At 44.2% G+C, this 16,654-nt stretch overlaps 3 protein-coding genes across 4 annotated transcripts in view; all 3 read left to right on the forward strand.

Annotated features, from left to right (window-relative positions):
- Positions 1-4,626, forward strand: part of stk31 (serine/threonine kinase 31) — a 33,368-nt gene extending 28,742 nt beyond the window's left edge. Inside the window, exon 28 of the mRNA XM_071395954.1 lies at positions 4,495-4,626. The gene's annotated coding sequence lies outside the window, so the exon portion shown is untranslated. The remainder of the gene's footprint in view (positions 1-4,494) is intronic.
- Positions 4,495-6,192, forward strand: LOC139573000 (peptide YY-like). The gene is made up of 4 exons (XM_071395960.1): positions 4,495-4,660; positions 5,020-5,201; positions 5,484-5,573; positions 5,864-6,192. Exons 1-4 carry the CDS (start codon positions 4,514-4,516, stop codon positions 5,889-5,891), a joined length of 447 nt encoding a protein of 148 aa, XP_071252061.1. The 5' UTR covers positions 4,495-4,513; the 3' UTR covers positions 5,892-6,192.
- Positions 6,193-7,330: 1,138 nt separating this feature from the next.
- Positions 7,331-16,654, forward strand: part of pals2a (protein associated with LIN7 2, MAGUK p55 family member a) — a 39,119-nt gene continuing 29,795 nt past the window's right edge. The window contains exons 1-3 of one of the 2 annotated variants that reach the window (XM_071395962.1): positions 7,362-7,658; positions 12,747-12,911; positions 13,006-13,105. The gene's annotated coding sequence lies outside the window, so the exon portion shown is untranslated. Of the gene's footprint in view, positions 7,659-12,746; positions 12,912-13,005; positions 13,106-16,654 lie in introns of both variants that reach the window. The other variant, XM_071395961.1, reaches the window with a different exon arrangement.

Here is a 16,654-nt window from a genome sequence, read left to right on the forward strand (position 1 = left end):
CCTGTCTGGGAATGGTTTTCCATGACAGTTAATGCCTCATCAAATTGGGGAGGATCTGTAAGAGTGGTGTCACTGGTTTGAGAACGACCTGTCTGCATTAGGGCTTGTGAGAGATTTACCCAGAGGTCTTCTTTTCCTTCAGGACTGTTGGTGGTCTATCCTTTTGAGTAGACTTGCCTTGAAATTGATAGGTAAATTATTCATGAGAAATGTCTGTCCATCGGGAGCGGTTCTTTACAAAACCTTACCTAACTATAATTTCATGCCCTTTTGCCTAATGGGTGGCTGTTTGAATTGCTTGTATCTTATGTGCTGGAAGTCGCTATTTTACATATGGTCAACTTTGAACTTGTCCCAAGTAATAGCTGTTACAGTTTAGCAGATGCTCTTGTCCAGAGCAATTAGGGTTAAGTTCCTTGCTCAAGGGTACATCAACAGATTTTTCACCTAGTCTGCTTAGAGATTTGAAATCCAGCGTTCTTTCGGGATACTGGGCCAATGCTCTTAACCGCTAGGCTACCTGCTGCCCTGTTGGTGTATGTAGGAGTCTCAGGACGTTGTTGTGATTCAGTGTTTGGAAGAGGCACTATGAAGATGCGTCATTCTAATAAACTTGACTTTGTAATAGGAAAGGCTGATGGAGGAAGATGAGCAGACAGTTCATGTAAACACCACTTTTTACTGTTAGGACTTGTCTGCCTGTTTTAAAATACACTTCTCGTCCCCTTTAGTGTTTTAAACTAACAGAAATACATTCTCATACACCAGAACCACTGGGACATATTTTTCATAAACACATTTTAATGCAAAATGAACAAATCAACCATCAGTCGATTCAAGATAAGCATCAGCAGTTTTCTAGTGGAAAACCATGAAGAGCTTGTCAGGCAAGCAGTTATCTCAAAGTGGGCACTCTTTTTAAATGAAACGTAGAAACTATAAATCCTCTTCAAGCCATTGTCCCTGCCTGTACTCTGGCAGTTGTACAGCAATCACTCTTATGGACAGATCAATTTAGGTGACCAAGGGACTGGATGAAGAGCATGCTGTGATCGTATCTGTGATCACTGTGACCTGCTGCGACCTCATTCGCACATGTACTCCTGATGCATTAGGTTACAACTCCGGTTACATACTAGGGAATATGATTCGCAGTGATGTCAATGTAATACTCTGCTATCCAGATTGGTGTCAGTGATAGTAAAATAACATACAGTCTGGGGTATAGCTGTAGACAGACTTGCCATCAATCAAACGTATGTGATTTTATACTATGCAAATTCTCTAAATAATGTTATGGTATGAACTGATGGGATCACTGGAAGTAATGAACCTGCTTTGCTGCTTTCTCTAGCTGCTTGGGATGCATCCAAAATGGCACCCTATTCCCTACATAGTGCACTACAATGGCACCCTATTCCCTACATAGTGCACTACAATGGCACCCTATTCCCTACATAGTGCACTACAATGGGAATAGTGTGCTATTTGGGACGCTACCTTGGAGTTGATCCTCCCGCCGACACGTCCATCAATATTAACGGTCAATTATAATTACTGAAGACCACAAGGGCTGAGCAGCTAAACTCTTCTTAATTGCTGAAGGCCACAAGGGCTGAGCAGTGGAACTCCTCTCTTGTCTGACTAGATGCAGGGAAGTCAGTCATGTGAGTGAAAAGATGGGAGAATGTTCTAGCTCAGGAAACGTATTATTGGTTTCTTCTGGGGTTTTTGCCGTATATTGATGACCAATAAGATAAGTCTCTAAAGGATTGATTCACTGAATAGACTGGAGCCAATGATTATTACTTAGATTATTATAAAAGGCATGTACATACATTTCAGCTTTCCATTTTTAATTAGTAAACTTTTCTAAAAACATAACTCCACTTTAACATCATGGGCTTGTGTGTGTGTGTGTGTGTGGATCAGCGACACAATCTAAATGTAATCCATTTTAAATTCGGGCTATAACACAACATGTAGAGAAAGTGAAGACTTTCTGAAGTATTCAGTACATGCTGTCTGAATTCAGACTTGAATCTGGGTCCATCCATCTTCCAGAGAGCCTTTCAATGGAAGCTCATTATTCAGACTTGAATCTGGGTCCATCCATATTCCAGAGAGCCTTTCAATGGAAGCTCATTATTCAGACTTGAATCTGGGTCCATCCATCTTCCAGAGAGCCTTCCAATGGAAGCTCATTATTCAGACTTGAATCTGGGTCCATCCATCTTCCAGAGAGCCTTTCAATGGAAGCTCATTATTCAGACTTGAATCTGGGTCCATCCATCTTCCAGAGAGCCTTTCAATGGAAGCTCATTATTCAGACTTGAATCTGGGTCCATCCATCTTCCAGAGAGCCTTTCAATGGAAGCTCATTATTCAGACTTGAATCTGGGTCCATCCATCTTCCAGAGAGCCTTTCAATGGAAGCTCATTATTCAGACTTGAATCTGGGTCCATCCATATTCCAGAGAGCCTTTCAATGGAAGCTCATTATTCAGACTTGGACTTCCACTGGCATTGCTGATCATAACATAAATTGTAGTTGTCAGAGGTCGATGGCATGGTTGAGCAAAGTTTAGTGACTCATTGCAAATATTTTGTTTCCTATCGATGTAATGCTCTTAACAAGTTTGTCTCTTCAAAGAGGATTATACTCGGCCTACAGTTGACAAATGATTTATTCCGTCTGCGACATTATTCAGATGTCCGTCCATACATTTGATTACACACCCAAATAAAAGGTGTAGAAGACAATGATGCATTTCCTTACTTTAAATCTCAACATGAAATCAGTATTGTTCATGTCAAACACTGATGACTAGTTAAGTAGGCATATACACTGCTCAAAAAAATAAAGGGAACACTAAAATAACACATCCTAGATCTGAATGAATGAAATATTCTTATTAAATACTTTTTTTCTTTACATAGTTGAATGTGCTGACAACAAAATCACACAAAAATTATCAATGGAAATCAAATTTATCAACCCATGGAGGTCTGGATTTGGAGTCACACTCAAAATTAAAGTAAAACCACACTACAAGCTGATCCAACTTTGATGTAATGTCCTTAAAACAAGTCAAAATGAGGCTCAGTAGTGTGTGTGGCCTCCACGTGCCTGTATGACCTCCCTACAACGCCTGGGCATGCTCCTGATGAGGTGGCGGATGGTCTCCTGAGGGATCTCCTCCCAGACCTGGACTAAAGCATCCGCCAACTCCTGGACAGTCTGTGGTGCAACGTGGCGTTGGTGGATGGAGCGAGACGTGATGTCCCAGATGTGCTCAATTGGATTCAGGTCTGGGGAACGGGCGGGCCAGTCCATAGCATCAATGCCTTCCTCTTGCAGGAACTGCTGACACACTCCAGCCACATGAGGTCTAGCATTGTCTTGCATTAGGAGGAACCCAGGGCCAACCGCACCAGCATATGGTCTCACAAGGGGTCTGAGGATCTCATCTCGGTACCTAATGGCAGTCAGGCTACCTCTGGCGAGCACATGGAGTGCTGTGCGGCCCCCCAAAGAAATGCCACCCCACACCATGACTGACCCACCGCCAAACCGGTCATGCTGGAGGATGTTGCAGGCAGCAGAACGTTCTCCACGGCGTCTCCAGACTCTGTCACGTCTGTCACGTGCTCAGTGTGAACCTGCTTTTATCTGTGAAGAGCACAGGGCGCCAGTGGCGAATTTGCCAATCTTGGTGTTCTCTGGCAAATGCCAAACGTCCTGCACGGTGTTGGGCTGTAAGCACAACCCCCACCTGTGGACGTCGGGCCCTCATACCACCCTCATGGAGTCTGTTTCTGACCATTTGAGCAGACACATGCACATTTGTGGCCTGCTGGAGGTCATTTTGCAGGGCTCTGGCAGTGCTCCTCCTGCCCCTCTTTGTACAAAGGCGGAGGTAGCGGTCCTGCTGCTGGGTTGTTGCCTTCCTACGGCCTCCTCCACGTCTCCTGATTACTGGCCTGTCTCCTGGTAGCGCCTCCATGCTCTGGACACTACGCTGACAGACACAGCAAACCTTCTTGCCACAGCTCGCATTGATGTGCCATCCTGGATGAGCTGCACTACCTGAGCCACTTGTGTGGGTTGTAGACTCTGTCTCATGCTACCGTTAGAGTGAAAGCACCGGCAGCATTCAAAAGTGACCAAAACATCAGCCAGGAAGCATAGGAACTGAGAAGTGGTCTGTGGTCACCACCTGCAGAACCACTCCTTTATTGGGGGTGTCTTGCTAATTGCCTATAATTTCCACCTGTTGTCTATTCCATTTGCACAACAGCATGTGAAATTTATTGTCAATCAGTGTTGCTTCCTAAGTGGACAGTTTGATTTCACAGAAGTGTGATTGACTTGGAGTTACATTGTGTTGTTTAAGTGTTCCCTTTTAAAAAAAAAAAAAAAATATATATATATATCCAGGTTTAACGTTTGTCAAAGTGCTATTACCCATCCCTGAACTCTTTTCCTTGCAGTCTGAGGTGAACATTACTTATGTGTTCTTTTGGGCACCCTCCCCTCTCCTCCTCCAAATGCGTTCCATGCCACAGATATAAAACTCACAGGATGCTTGCTGTCAAAGACAGTTGCGAGCACAGAACAGTCATTCAACGAAACCATCTCCAGTCTTCACAAAATAAAGTGAGTAAAAAGCACTTTTCTGTCGCTGACTATTTGCCTTTTTCTAGACTTCCAGGGTTTGGTAAAGTTGCTCTTGATTGAGTTACTAAAGAAAATATCTGTCCTCAAGGAAAACCTTGTTTTCTGCACATTCATATTTTCAGAGTTGGTTAATATTTTTTCAGTTGGTTATTAAAGATGATGGATTATTGTTTTGGATAACAAGGTGTCGTTGGCTTTATGGTTAATTTATAAGTTATTACGCACAGTAGCAAATAAAAATAATAGCATTTTATTGGCTACATTATGAACTAAGGACAGGAGCACAGTCACAGTGCATTTGTTTTCTAGTTTGTTTCTCTGCGCTTTTGTGTGTTTAGATGCGCCCTAACGCAGCGATGTCTCTGGGTATGCTGGCCGTGTACTCGCTGGTATGCATGTCCACTCTGGTGGACACGTATCCATCCAAACCCGTCATTCCCGTAGAAGATGCGCCTGTCGAGGAATTCGCCAAGTACTTCTCTGCACTCAGACACTACATCAACCAAATCACTCGACAGCGGTGAGTTCTTCATCTGCTGATGGGAAGATGCAGCATATGATGAAGATTATTATTATTTTGGATAAACAATTAAATGCATACATTAAACAAGATATGCATTTGATCCCAGAAGATAACACTTGAAAAACACGTATTTCCAAAGTGGTTCTGATGATGCTTCTGTTTTGTTACCTTTCACAAAATATCTGTATTTCATATAAGGTTTAACTTTGAAGGAAGTAAAGGGTTGCAATAAATGTACAAATCCTGTTGTCTTTGACTGTTTCTTTACCTCTCTCTCAGGTATGGGAAAAGATCCAGCCCTGATATGGTGTTCTCTGACCTGCTACAGAGGGAGAGCACAGAGAGCGTCCCAATAGCAAGCTATGGAAGGTGGGTGTAAAAACATACCAAGGATACAGATATACCTGTCCTCAGAATGATCAGCTTTAGACATCGTTTTGGGGGTGGGGATTAGTAGCCTAGATCTAATCCATTCTTGTTTTAAGTAGTTTCATACTGTCAGAGATGCTGTTCCTCATTGTTTATTGATCCACTATAACCTATAGTATATTGTGCATTTGAGAGTAACAGACACGGCAATAGTCAATTAGTTATTAGTCAATGGACCAACATAATAATGGCCCAACATAAATGAACACTTTGCTTGTTTCTCCTGACAGATATGAAGACCTACCGTTGTGGTGGTGAAGCCAGTGTATTACGGACTTCCATACCAGTCCCTTTCAACAAACCCACTGCCTGTTTGTCACAACACCACAACAAACCCACTGCCTGTTTGTCACGACACCACAACACCACCACACTGCCTGTTTGTCACCGACTCGACCTGGACTTTAATAGATATCTGCAGCCTGCATGCAGCCACCTCTCTCTCTCTGTCATAGTGGAAGTGTCCTGTACACATGTTATTTTCTCCTTTTATGCATCACACTGTGTACTGTAAACCAAAATAAACATTTACTGGTTGGATTAAATCCATCATATAAAGTACCTTGGATCATTTGTTTTATAATGTGACTCTGTTTTAAGTATATAAACAAGAGAATCCTAGGACTCCAGAACCAGAAAGTAAGCAACGTGGTCTTCCTTAAAGAAAAACATTTCTAGTGTGTTTTTATTGGAGACTAGTTGTTCCTGCCACAAACAGGACCAGGACCTACACCTAGAACCACTGCTGCACACAGGGTTCTCTTTGTTCCCACTGGTTTTACTAAGATATACTGCCCTCTTCTGGACTGGCATTAGTACTCTGACACCATTATACTCCAACTTGGAATCTAGCCTTCAAACAGCTCTGGCGTGAGAGGTGAGAATAACAATTGATTAATTCTGTCCATTATTTCAATGTGTAACATTGTTAACCTTTCACTGGTCTGTGTGGATTTTGATTGTGTACAATCGTTCTATGTAACAGCACCTTGCCTAACAGATTTAAGGTGTAGAATCATATTAAGTGGCCTGGGATCCCTATGGATCCCTGGTCAAAAGTAGTTCACTATGGAATAGGGTACGATTTGGGACACTGCCATGGTTACCTCCAAAGGGACATGTGATAATGAGATCTGGTGCATGAACCCAGTTACCTAATATGTGTCCCAAATGGCACCCTCTAGTGCACTATCGCCTGGTAGGGTGCCACTTGGGACTAAGTCCTGTTTTAGACAGAAGATAGAACAGTCCCTGTGTACTAATGGGTTCATTGTTCTAGAATGCTCAAATGTAACAAGATTCTGTCCCAAATTGGCACACTATTCTCTATTGTGGACTACTTTTGACCAGGGCTCTGGTCTAAAGTAGTGCACTATGTAGGGAATAGGGTGCCAATTTGAGACTTAGACATATAGTAGGATTCTTTATGTTGACGGCCAGATAATCATGTCAGGTCTATATGTAATGTCTTTGGCTGTACTGAATAAATAGGAAACTGCTGTCTCTGGTGTTTAATGCTTGTTATTTATTTCACAAGCGTATGAATGTGTAATAGTGGCTAGTCCTGTTGTGTAACTAACATAGGACATTTACGTCCCAAATGGTACCCTATTCCCTATATAGTGCAATACTTTTGACCAGGACCCATAGTGGGCTTTACTATATAGGGTGCCATTTGAGGTGTTTATGTGTGGGTTAAAACGGTTTGTGGAGCGCAGGAGACCCAGATGGTCATAGTCGATGTCAAATGCAGAATCTATAATAATTACTGCTATTGAAAACTATATGAACAGAAAAGAGCAAGTCTGAAGTTTTCACACAATATCTGTAGTACGTTAACGAGTGGGTGGGAACTACATTAACTAGCTACTCGTCTCTAAAGTGGACTTCGAGATCAAACGTCATTCGGCGGCATGTCTCCGTGACAGGAGTCGACCGTTGCGCGCAAGAAAAGGTAGCCTCGTCTAGGGTGCAGGGAATCTATGGAGACTTGAAATTCTGACGGAATCACACGGAGAACGTCAGGTAAAGTCATACATTTTTTATGACCATCTTCTTCGAAACAGCACGAGGGGCTCAGTGCCACGAAAAAGGGTTCAAATAGCGAAACGCAAGTCAGGTTAGCAATCCACTCACCATTCTTGCAACACTCGCTAGCTAGCTGACACTAGCTGGATCCAGTCAGGCTGGGACTCATTTGATTGCTAGTAAGCTAATAATAACATGCTAGCTACCATTGCTAACCTAACATCGAGCTTGTTAACTATATTTCTAGACTAGCTTTTAACTAGTTTGCTTGTTGGCTAGCTAAGCCATATATCCAGTTAGATTGTTTGCCACAAGTTGTGACGTGGAATTGGGCCAATGCTCCGCTGTCCTTTTGTTTAGCGTCAAATTGTGCTCTAAATAGCTCAAATGCCAATTAGTTAATTGGCCAGAAAAGTGGTTGTATTTGCTTGATAACTAACGGGACAGTTTACTAATAATGTTAACAAACCACTAGGAATGTGTCCCATGCGACCGCTCATCTGCTCCGTCTCAGCGGAATGGGAAACCAGAAATGTCTGCACGTGTTCCGCACCCCACACAGGAAGCTAGCTGATAGTGTGTGTGCCTTACTGTATGTAACAAGTTGTGAGTCCCAAATGTGTTATTTGGAGTGTAACTAGGGTGTTTGTGAGATTTGTGTTGGCTTTCTGGAAGGTTCCACGTGCTGACCTGTAAGAGTCAGACATAGCTATGTTAGACACATTGAGAAAGAACACTTTAGTGCCACCAATGAGAGGGTAGCCAAATGTTTCGCTTTGCACGTATCGGCCCTTTTTTTAGTTGTTGTTGGCTATGTGTAGTTAGTTACCCTATACATTATTCTGTCAGTGCCGGCTTGCTCACATAATGAGCCCATCATTTCACCATGACTTGACGTTTCCATTGCCACAATGAATGATAAAACTCACATAATGAGCCCATCATTTCACCATGACTTGGACGTTTCCATTGCCACAATGAATGATAAAACAGATTGTCCCATCTAACAACTTTGGATACCTCGGAGGTGTCCCAAATGATACCCAATTCACTACATAGTACACTAGTTGGCCTGGTCAAACGTGGCGTCACTATACAGAGAAGAGGTTCCAGGTGGGACGGAAGTCTTTTTCTTTTTAATGCCTTTATTTGGGAGACGTGATCTGTTTTGGATCAACAGTAAAACACAGACCAGAAATGAAGGTCATGCCGAATTTGGACTTCTTCCTGTAATTTGTGTTTTTTTGTTCTTCATTCCTGTGGTAGTGTTCAAATCCTTGTTTGCATCTGAGGTTGAGCTTTAAATATCATTCATCTTTAAAAAAGCCTTATAAAATGGTGTCCGATTTAATGAAATTAAAGCTGAGGGGACAGACAGGAGGCAGTCCAGGGGCTTATTCAGTGGAGTACAGTAGTTCGATCCTTCAGATAGGAAAGCATACTTTTCTATTTAAATGGTCTGTAACATTGCACTGAAGCACTCTCCTGAATAAGCCTCTGGTCTGACAGTGAAACCCATTCATCCCTGTAGCCTGCTGCTTATTATATACCCTGGCCCCTTCCCCGTGGGCCCAACCCTTCCCCGTGGTCCCTGGTTGGGCCCCTTCCCCGTGGTCCCGGGTTGGGCCCCTTCCACATGGTCCCTGGTTGGGCCCCTTCCCCATGGTCCCTGGTTGGGCCCCATTCCCCATGGTCCCTGGCTGGGTCCCTTCCCACTGGTCCCTGGTTGGGCCCCTTCCCCGTGGTCCCGGGTTGGGCCCCTTCCCCATGGTCCCTGGTTGGGCCCCTTCCCCGCGGGCCCAACCCTTCCCCGTGGTCCCGGGTTGGGCCCCTTCCCCATGGTCCCTGGTTGGGCCCCTTTCCCGTGGGCCCAACCCTTCCCCGTGGTCCCGGGTTGGGCCCCTTCCCCATGGTCCCTGGTTGGGCCCCTTCCCCATGGTCCCTGGCTGGGTCCCTTCCCACTGGTCCCTGGCTGGGTCCCTTCCACCTGGTCTCTGGCTGGGTCCCTTGTCCCTTCCCCATGGTCCCTGGTTGGGTCCCTTCCCAGCTCCTTTTCCCCTTGTCTCTTGTCCCTGGCTGGGTCCCTTTCCCCCTGGTCCCTGGCTGGGACGCTGGCTTGCTTCAGGGTTTAATTGAGGTGTTGGAGAATCCAGAGAATTTCAGTCTCTGTGGGAATGCTGCTGGCAAAAGCAGCAGTGTGGATCACACCCTGGTTGTCTCCCAAATGGCACCCTATTCCCTTTTATAGTGCACTACTTTTGACCATGGCCCATAGGGTAGTGTACTATATAGGGAAAAGGGTGCTATTTGGGAGACAACCAGGGTGTGAATTCTGATTCTCTCTGAAGTGTGTAGTCAGTGTGTACTGCACTCATTCACTCCCCCTCACATACAGTATTTGAAAAGGAATGGACTGGTGTGAACCAAGAGTCCTCAGTTGAAACAATAACACAGTGGCCCACCCCGCCTCGGGTTTGTTCAGAAGCTGAGGGAAGAGCCTGGAGAAATGTAACCACTCTCAAATGCATAGACAGAGCTATGGATGCAAGGACTGACCATCCAGGATATCAAAATTATAGGTTTAACCATATTTTGAGGCTATACAGTGTTTGTTTACATTTACATTGTTTACAAACATTGGAGTTTATATTTTGTGTCCTGATGGGGTACAACAGTTGAACTAGGCTCATGAGACATAAGTTAGCCTATATTCTTCAAGAATCAATGGGTATATAGCATTCATTTAGAAGTCCAAAAATCTATGTAGCAACTGAGGATTTTAGCTTCAAGGAATATGGTGGATATAATCCCCTCTCAAATTCATGCCTAAACTGATCCAGTGCTCTAATTTAAACCCACATTAAAAAAATACTACAGTTTACTATGGCATACTATAGTACTTACTATAGAATTCTGTAGTAAACTGTATAATACTATACTACACACTGTAGTATCCCTCGATCATGTGTAGTACTTAGTATAGAATTGTGTAGTATAGTGTACAATGCTATAATAAATATTAAGTTATTATCCACACAAAAAACACTAGTAAATTCTACAGTATTTAATTTGCATATACCCAGCCCATTCCCCCTCCCCCATATCCCAATTTGTGCCACCCGTAAGTGAGAAACCTACATGACAAGTACAAACCATATAATATGTTCCCTACAGGTTATAGAAAAGAGCAGAAGCTCTGAACTCCCCGTTCAGAACCCAGTCCTACCTATCTACAGGTTATCTGCTCTTTTAGTCTTTCTCAGAACCCAGTCCTACCTATCTACAGGTTATCTACTCTTTTAGTCTGTCTCAGAACCCAGTCCTACCTATCTACAGGTTATCTACTCTTTTAGTCTCTCTCAGAACCCAGTCCTACCTATCTACAGGTTATCTACTCTTTTAGTCTTTCTCAGAACCCAGTCCTACGTATCTACAGGTTATCTGCTCTTTTAGTCTTTCTCAGAACCCAGTCCTACCTATCTACAGGTTATCTACTCTTTTAGTCTTTCTCAGAACCCAGTCCTACCTATCTACAGGTTATCTGCTCTTTTAGTCTTTCTCAGAACCCAGTCCTACCTATCTACAGGTTATCTACTCTTTTAGTCTTTCTCAGAACCCAGTCCTACTACCTATCTACAGGTTATCTACTCTTTTAGTCTTTCTCAGAACCCAGTCCTACCTATCTACAGGTTATCTGCTCTTTTAGTCTTTCTCAGAACCCAATCCTACCTATCTACAGGTTATCTGCTCTTTTAGTCTTTCTCAGAACCCAGTCCTACCTATCTACAGGTTATCTGCTCTTTTAGTCTTTCTCAGAACCCAGTCCTACCTATCTACAGGTTATCTACTCTTTTAGTCTTTCTCAGAACCCAGTCCTACCTATCTACAGGTTATCTGCTCTTTTAGTCTTTCTCAGAACCCAGTCCTACCTATCTACAGGTTATCTGCTCTTTTAGTCTTTCTCAGAACCCAGTCCTACCTATCTACAGGTTATCTGCTCTTTTAGTCTTTCTCAGAACCCAGTCCTACCTATCTACAGGTTATCTGCTCTTTTAGTCTTTCTCAGAACCCAGTCCTACCTATCTACAGGTTATCTGCTCTTTTAGTCTTTCTCAGAACCCAGTCCTACCTATCTACAGGTTATCTGCTCTTTTAGTCTTTCTCAGAACCCAGTCCTACCTATCTACAGGTTATCTACTCTTTTAGTCTTTCTCCAGTAGGTTTCCTCAAGGAGAAAGCTCCCCACTTCTATCTCAAAGATAAACAAAAACACTTCAGTAAATACTACATACAGTAATGTCCCCCAAAACACTTCAGTAAATACTACATACAGTAATGTCCCCAAAAACACTTCAGAAAATACTACAGTATACTGCAGTCTGCAAAACACTACAGTAATGACTGTTTCTATAAATAAAAAAATACTACAGTATTGTACTATAGTAAACTGTAAATACTACAGTATATATTAGTGTTGTATATTTGTATTAGTATTATAGTAAACCTTATGTAGTTTACTATAGTAAACAGGGATTTATTTGACTCAGATTTCTTGTAGTTAGTTATAGTTATAAGCAGTGGCGTAGGCACTCACCCTCAGTCCAGCGTGCGGGGGTGCCCCCAACCCCAAAATAAGTAATATCTTTTAAAAACGGTATTGAAAATCATACTGTCGGTTTTTCGAAATACCCCGGTATATCGCCCAAGCCTAGAATTGTAGTGTTTTTGCAACACTACAGTGAATACTACATTATTCCTACCATAGTATACACTATAACACTATAGTATTTATTTCATGTGGGAAACCACAAGGTGGAGTGAGGTAAGTACACACACCTCAGGGAGAAGGCCTGAGTAGAGAATCTGGACGGTTTGAATGTTGAACACTTTAAATGCTACTGATCCCTGTGGTGATGAAAACTAACCTGACAAATATAGGCCACTTAATGATACCAGGGACTTGGAAGCTCTGGAGTTGACTACTTGCACTCTTGACCTCTAGAGTAATCAACATAATGCGATTCATGCTTTTCAGTCTCTCCCCCGCAGACCGGTATGACCACATGACTTTCTTTGTCCAATCAGAAAGCACACACTAAGAGTGAGGACTGAAAGCCCTCTGGAGTGGCAGTGATCTGACCGAATGGAAACTGTTGAACATTACAGCATGTTGTCTACAGCAGGACTAAAATGGTTGGACTATTGTCCTTTAAAGGTCGACGCGGCTATTTCAGATGAGTCACTCTGAAGGTATTTAAGTTGGAAACAAGCATTTCAGGTTAGCGATCCCTTATTATTGGGCATTGTGTAATAACAAGGTGTCGTCTCCCTGTGTTCCCTTCAGGTTCTCCTGTGTTGCCACAGGCAGGCAGGGCCCCAGATGACTGGTGTGTACTGGGAGTAGGGCTTTGAGCCGCTGCGCTGCGTTGGAGCACAATTCACAGGTGAGTCAGAGATTCACTTCCTACTCTACTACTTCCATTCTTCTGTCACGTACGTCCACCTTTTTTTAAAACACTGATTGGTTAAGCATGAATCTCTATTTGAAACAGTGGTCCATTCATGATGATGTCTGAGTAACTAAGGTGTGAAGAGGGACAACAATGTGTCTGTTGTGGAAATGTATTTTCTGCTGTGTGTGTGTGTGTGTCCGTCCATCTGGACGACCCAGCCACAGCGTGTTTGGTTAGGGCAGTATGTACTCCTCTGTCTGGACAGTGGGGTTGGTTAGGGCAGTATGTTTTCCTCTGTCTGGACAGTGGGGTTGGTTAGGGCAGTATGTTTTCCTCTGTCTGGACAGTGGGGTTGGTTAGGGCAGTATGTACTCTCCTCTGTCTGGACAGTGGGGTTGGTTAGGGCAGTATGTACTCTCCTCTGTCTGGACAGTGGGGTTGGTTAGGGCAGTTTGTACTCTCCTCTGTCTGGACAGTGGGGTTGGTTAGGGCAGTTTGTACTCTCCTCTGTCTGGACAGTGGGGTTGGTTAGGGCAGTTTGTACTCTCCTCTGTCTGGACACTGGGGTTGGTTAGGGCAGTTTGTACTCTCCTCTGTCTGGACACTGGGGTTGGTTAGGGCAGTTTGTACTCTCCTCTGTCTGGACACTGGGGTTGGTTAGGGCAGTTTGTACTCTCCTCTGTCTGGACAGTGGGGTTGGTTAGGGCAGTTTGTACTCTCCTCTGTCTGGACAGTGGGGTTGGTTAGGGCAGTATGTACTCTCCTCTGTCTGGACAGTGGGGTTGGTTAGGGCAGTATGTACTCTCCTCTGTCTGGACAGTGGGGTTGGTTAGGGCAGTATGTACTCTCCTCTGTCTGGACACTGGGGTTGGTTAGGGCAGTTTGTACTCTCCTCTGTCTGGACACTGGGGTTGGTTAGGGCAGTTTGTACTCTCCTCTGTCTGGACACTGGGGTTGGTTAGGGCAGTTTGTACTCACCTCTGTCTGGACAGTGGGGTTGGTTAGGGCAGTTTGTACTCTCCTCTGTCTGGACAGTGGGGTTGGTTAGGGCAGTTTGTACTCTCCTCTGTCTGGACACTGGGGTTGGTTAGGGCAGTTTGTACTCTCCTCTGTCTGGACAGTGGGGTTGGTTAGGGCAGTTTGTACTCTCCTCTGTCTGGACAGTGGGGTTGGTTAGGGCAGTTTGTACTCTCCTCTGTCTGGACAGTGGGGTTGGTTAGGGCAGTTTGTACTCTCCTCTGTCTGGACAGTGGGGTTGGTTAGGGCAGTTTGTACTCTCCTCTGTCTGGACAGTGGGGTTGGTTAGGGCAGTTTGTACTCTCCTCTGTCTGGACAGTGGGGTTGGTTAGGGCAGTTTGTACTCTCCTCTGTCTGGACAGTGGGGTTGGTTAGGGCAGTATGTACTCTCCTCTGTCTGGACAGTGGGGTTGGTTAGGGCAGTATGTACTTTCCTCTGTCTGGACAGTGGGGTTGGTTAGGGCAGTTTGTACTCTCCTCTGTCTGGACAGTGGGGTTGGTTAGGGCAGTTTGTACTCTCCTCTGTCTGGACAGTGGGGTTGGTTAGGGCAGTATGTACTCTCCTCTGTCTGGACAGTGGGGTTGGTTAGGGCAGTTTGTACTCTCCTCTGTCTGGACAGTGGGGTTGGTTAGGGCAGTATGTACTCTCCTCTGTCTGGACAGTGGGATTGGTTAGGGCAGTTTGTACTCTCCTCTGTCTGGACAGTGGGGTTGGTTAGGGCAGTATGTACTCTCCTCTGTCTGGACAGTGGGGTTGGTTAGGGCAGTATGTACTCTCCTCTGTCTGGACAGTGGGGTTGGTTAGGGCAGTTTGTACTCTCCTCTGTCTGGACAGTGGGGTTGGTTAGGGCAGTATGTACTCTCCTCTGTCTGGACAGTGGGGTTGGTTAGGGCAGTATGTACTCTCCTCTGTCTGGACAGTGGGGTTGGTTAGGGCAGTTTCTACTCTCCTCTGTCTGGACAGTGGTGTTGGTTAGGGCAGTATGTACTCTCCTCTGTCTGGACAGTGGGTTGATGTGGGTCCCCTACCCTCTCCAGCCTTCCAGGTGCTGTGTTGTCTGTCAGTCTGCCTGAGGTGAGGGCAGACAGACTGGTTTTGATGTAGGATGAAGTTGCCCTTAGACACTGATCTTGGGAAAGTTGAGCATTTTCCCTCACTAAGGGTTGAGGTTAGGATTGGAGGCGGAGAAGCCGATCCTAGATCTGTACCCAGGGGATAGTTCATCCTGTAGTGTCATTGTTCCATTCAAATGCCTCTCAAAACATATTATTTACAAGGTGTTATAATGGGGCACTGTTTGCACAGTTTTTTTTACATGCCGTATTGTTGTATAATACACCTGAGTATACCACACCTTAGGAACACCTTTCCTAATATTGAGTCTCAACGGATCGTAAGGGTTTAAAGGGTGTGTCTGTCACCAGATCTCAACCCAATTTCAACACTTATGGGAGATTCTGGAGCTGCGCCTGAGACAGCGTTTTCCACCACCATCAACAAAACACCAAAAGATGGAATTTCTCATGGAAGAATGGTGTCACATCCCTCCAATAGAGTTTCAGACACTTGTAGAATCTTTGCCAAGGTGCATAGAAGCTGTTCTGATGGCTCGTGGTGCCCAACACCCTATGTTGGGGTTTCCTTTATTTTGTTACCTCTGTTAGTGTGTGCAAGTCAAAGTCCTTATGATTTTATTTCTGAAGATTAGAACTTAGACCAGAGAATGTATGTAGGCTGTGACAAGCCTTGGTTTGAGTGTTTCACCAGTAACCACTTACAGGCTTGAGTTGGGAAACCGTTCTGTTCTCTTATATAGTTAATGTTGGAGACCAGTGGGAGCCATCAATGTCTGTCCCAAATGGCACCCTATTCCCTATATAGTGCACTATGATGGGCCCTGGTCAAAAGTAGTGCACTATAAAGGGAATAGGATGCCATTTGGAACCTCTCCATTGTTTTAGCGAGTTGCTTGTTAGGGTTATGGAAATGAAGGCTTTTCATACTGAATCACTCCATTGATGGTAGCTTACTGCTCCAGTTGTTTCACGCCTTGTTCTGCCGGGTATTTTACATCAAGGCCCTGCATTTGTGTTTGATCTTGATTTTTGGAATTTGTCACTGTGCACTCATTAATATCCAAATCAAATGTCGTTACCATAGAAGTTAAAATAGACCGTTTTTAAAGACGCGTGACGTATTTCATCAACATCCATCTTGAATTATACAAAGGGTGGGTCTAATCCTGAATGCTGGTTGGTTAAAACTGCATTCCACCCGGTGTCTATTCCATAAGTTACAACCGGCTAAATCTATGACTTTAAATTTAATCTGTTCTTTCTGACTGCGCAATCCACTGTCTCATCAGCCCAGCCAGGCAATTTATAAACTTGATCTCCACTATAAAAAGTATCTAGACATTATCTCATGTTTCTTTTAGACTAACATTTAGTTTACAACAGTGGGGATTTGTATAAACCTTTCTGTCTCTCCAGGTGATTTCACCTGGCATAGAATATGTGTTG

The sequence above is a fragment of the Salvelinus alpinus genome, chromosome 4 (genome assembly GCF_045679555.1).
Source record: "Salvelinus alpinus chromosome 4, SLU_Salpinus.1, whole genome shotgun sequence".
In the NCBI taxonomy this organism is placed as follows: domain Eukaryota; kingdom Metazoa; phylum Chordata; class Actinopteri; order Salmoniformes; family Salmonidae; genus Salvelinus; species Salvelinus alpinus.

Coding starts and splice junctions, on each gene's coding strand:
- LOC139573000 (XM_071395960.1), top strand. CDS start 4,514: ATGTGTTCTTTTGGGCACCCTCCCCTCTCCTCCTCCAAATGCGTTCCA. Junction 4,661..5,019: donor TCCAGTCTTCACAAAATAAA/GTGAGTAAAAAG, acceptor TTGTGTGTTTAG/ATGCGCCCTAACGCAGCGAT. Junction 5,202..5,483: donor AACCAAATCACTCGACAGCG/GTGAGTTCTTCA, acceptor CCTCTCTCTCAG/GTATGGGAAAAGATCCAGCC.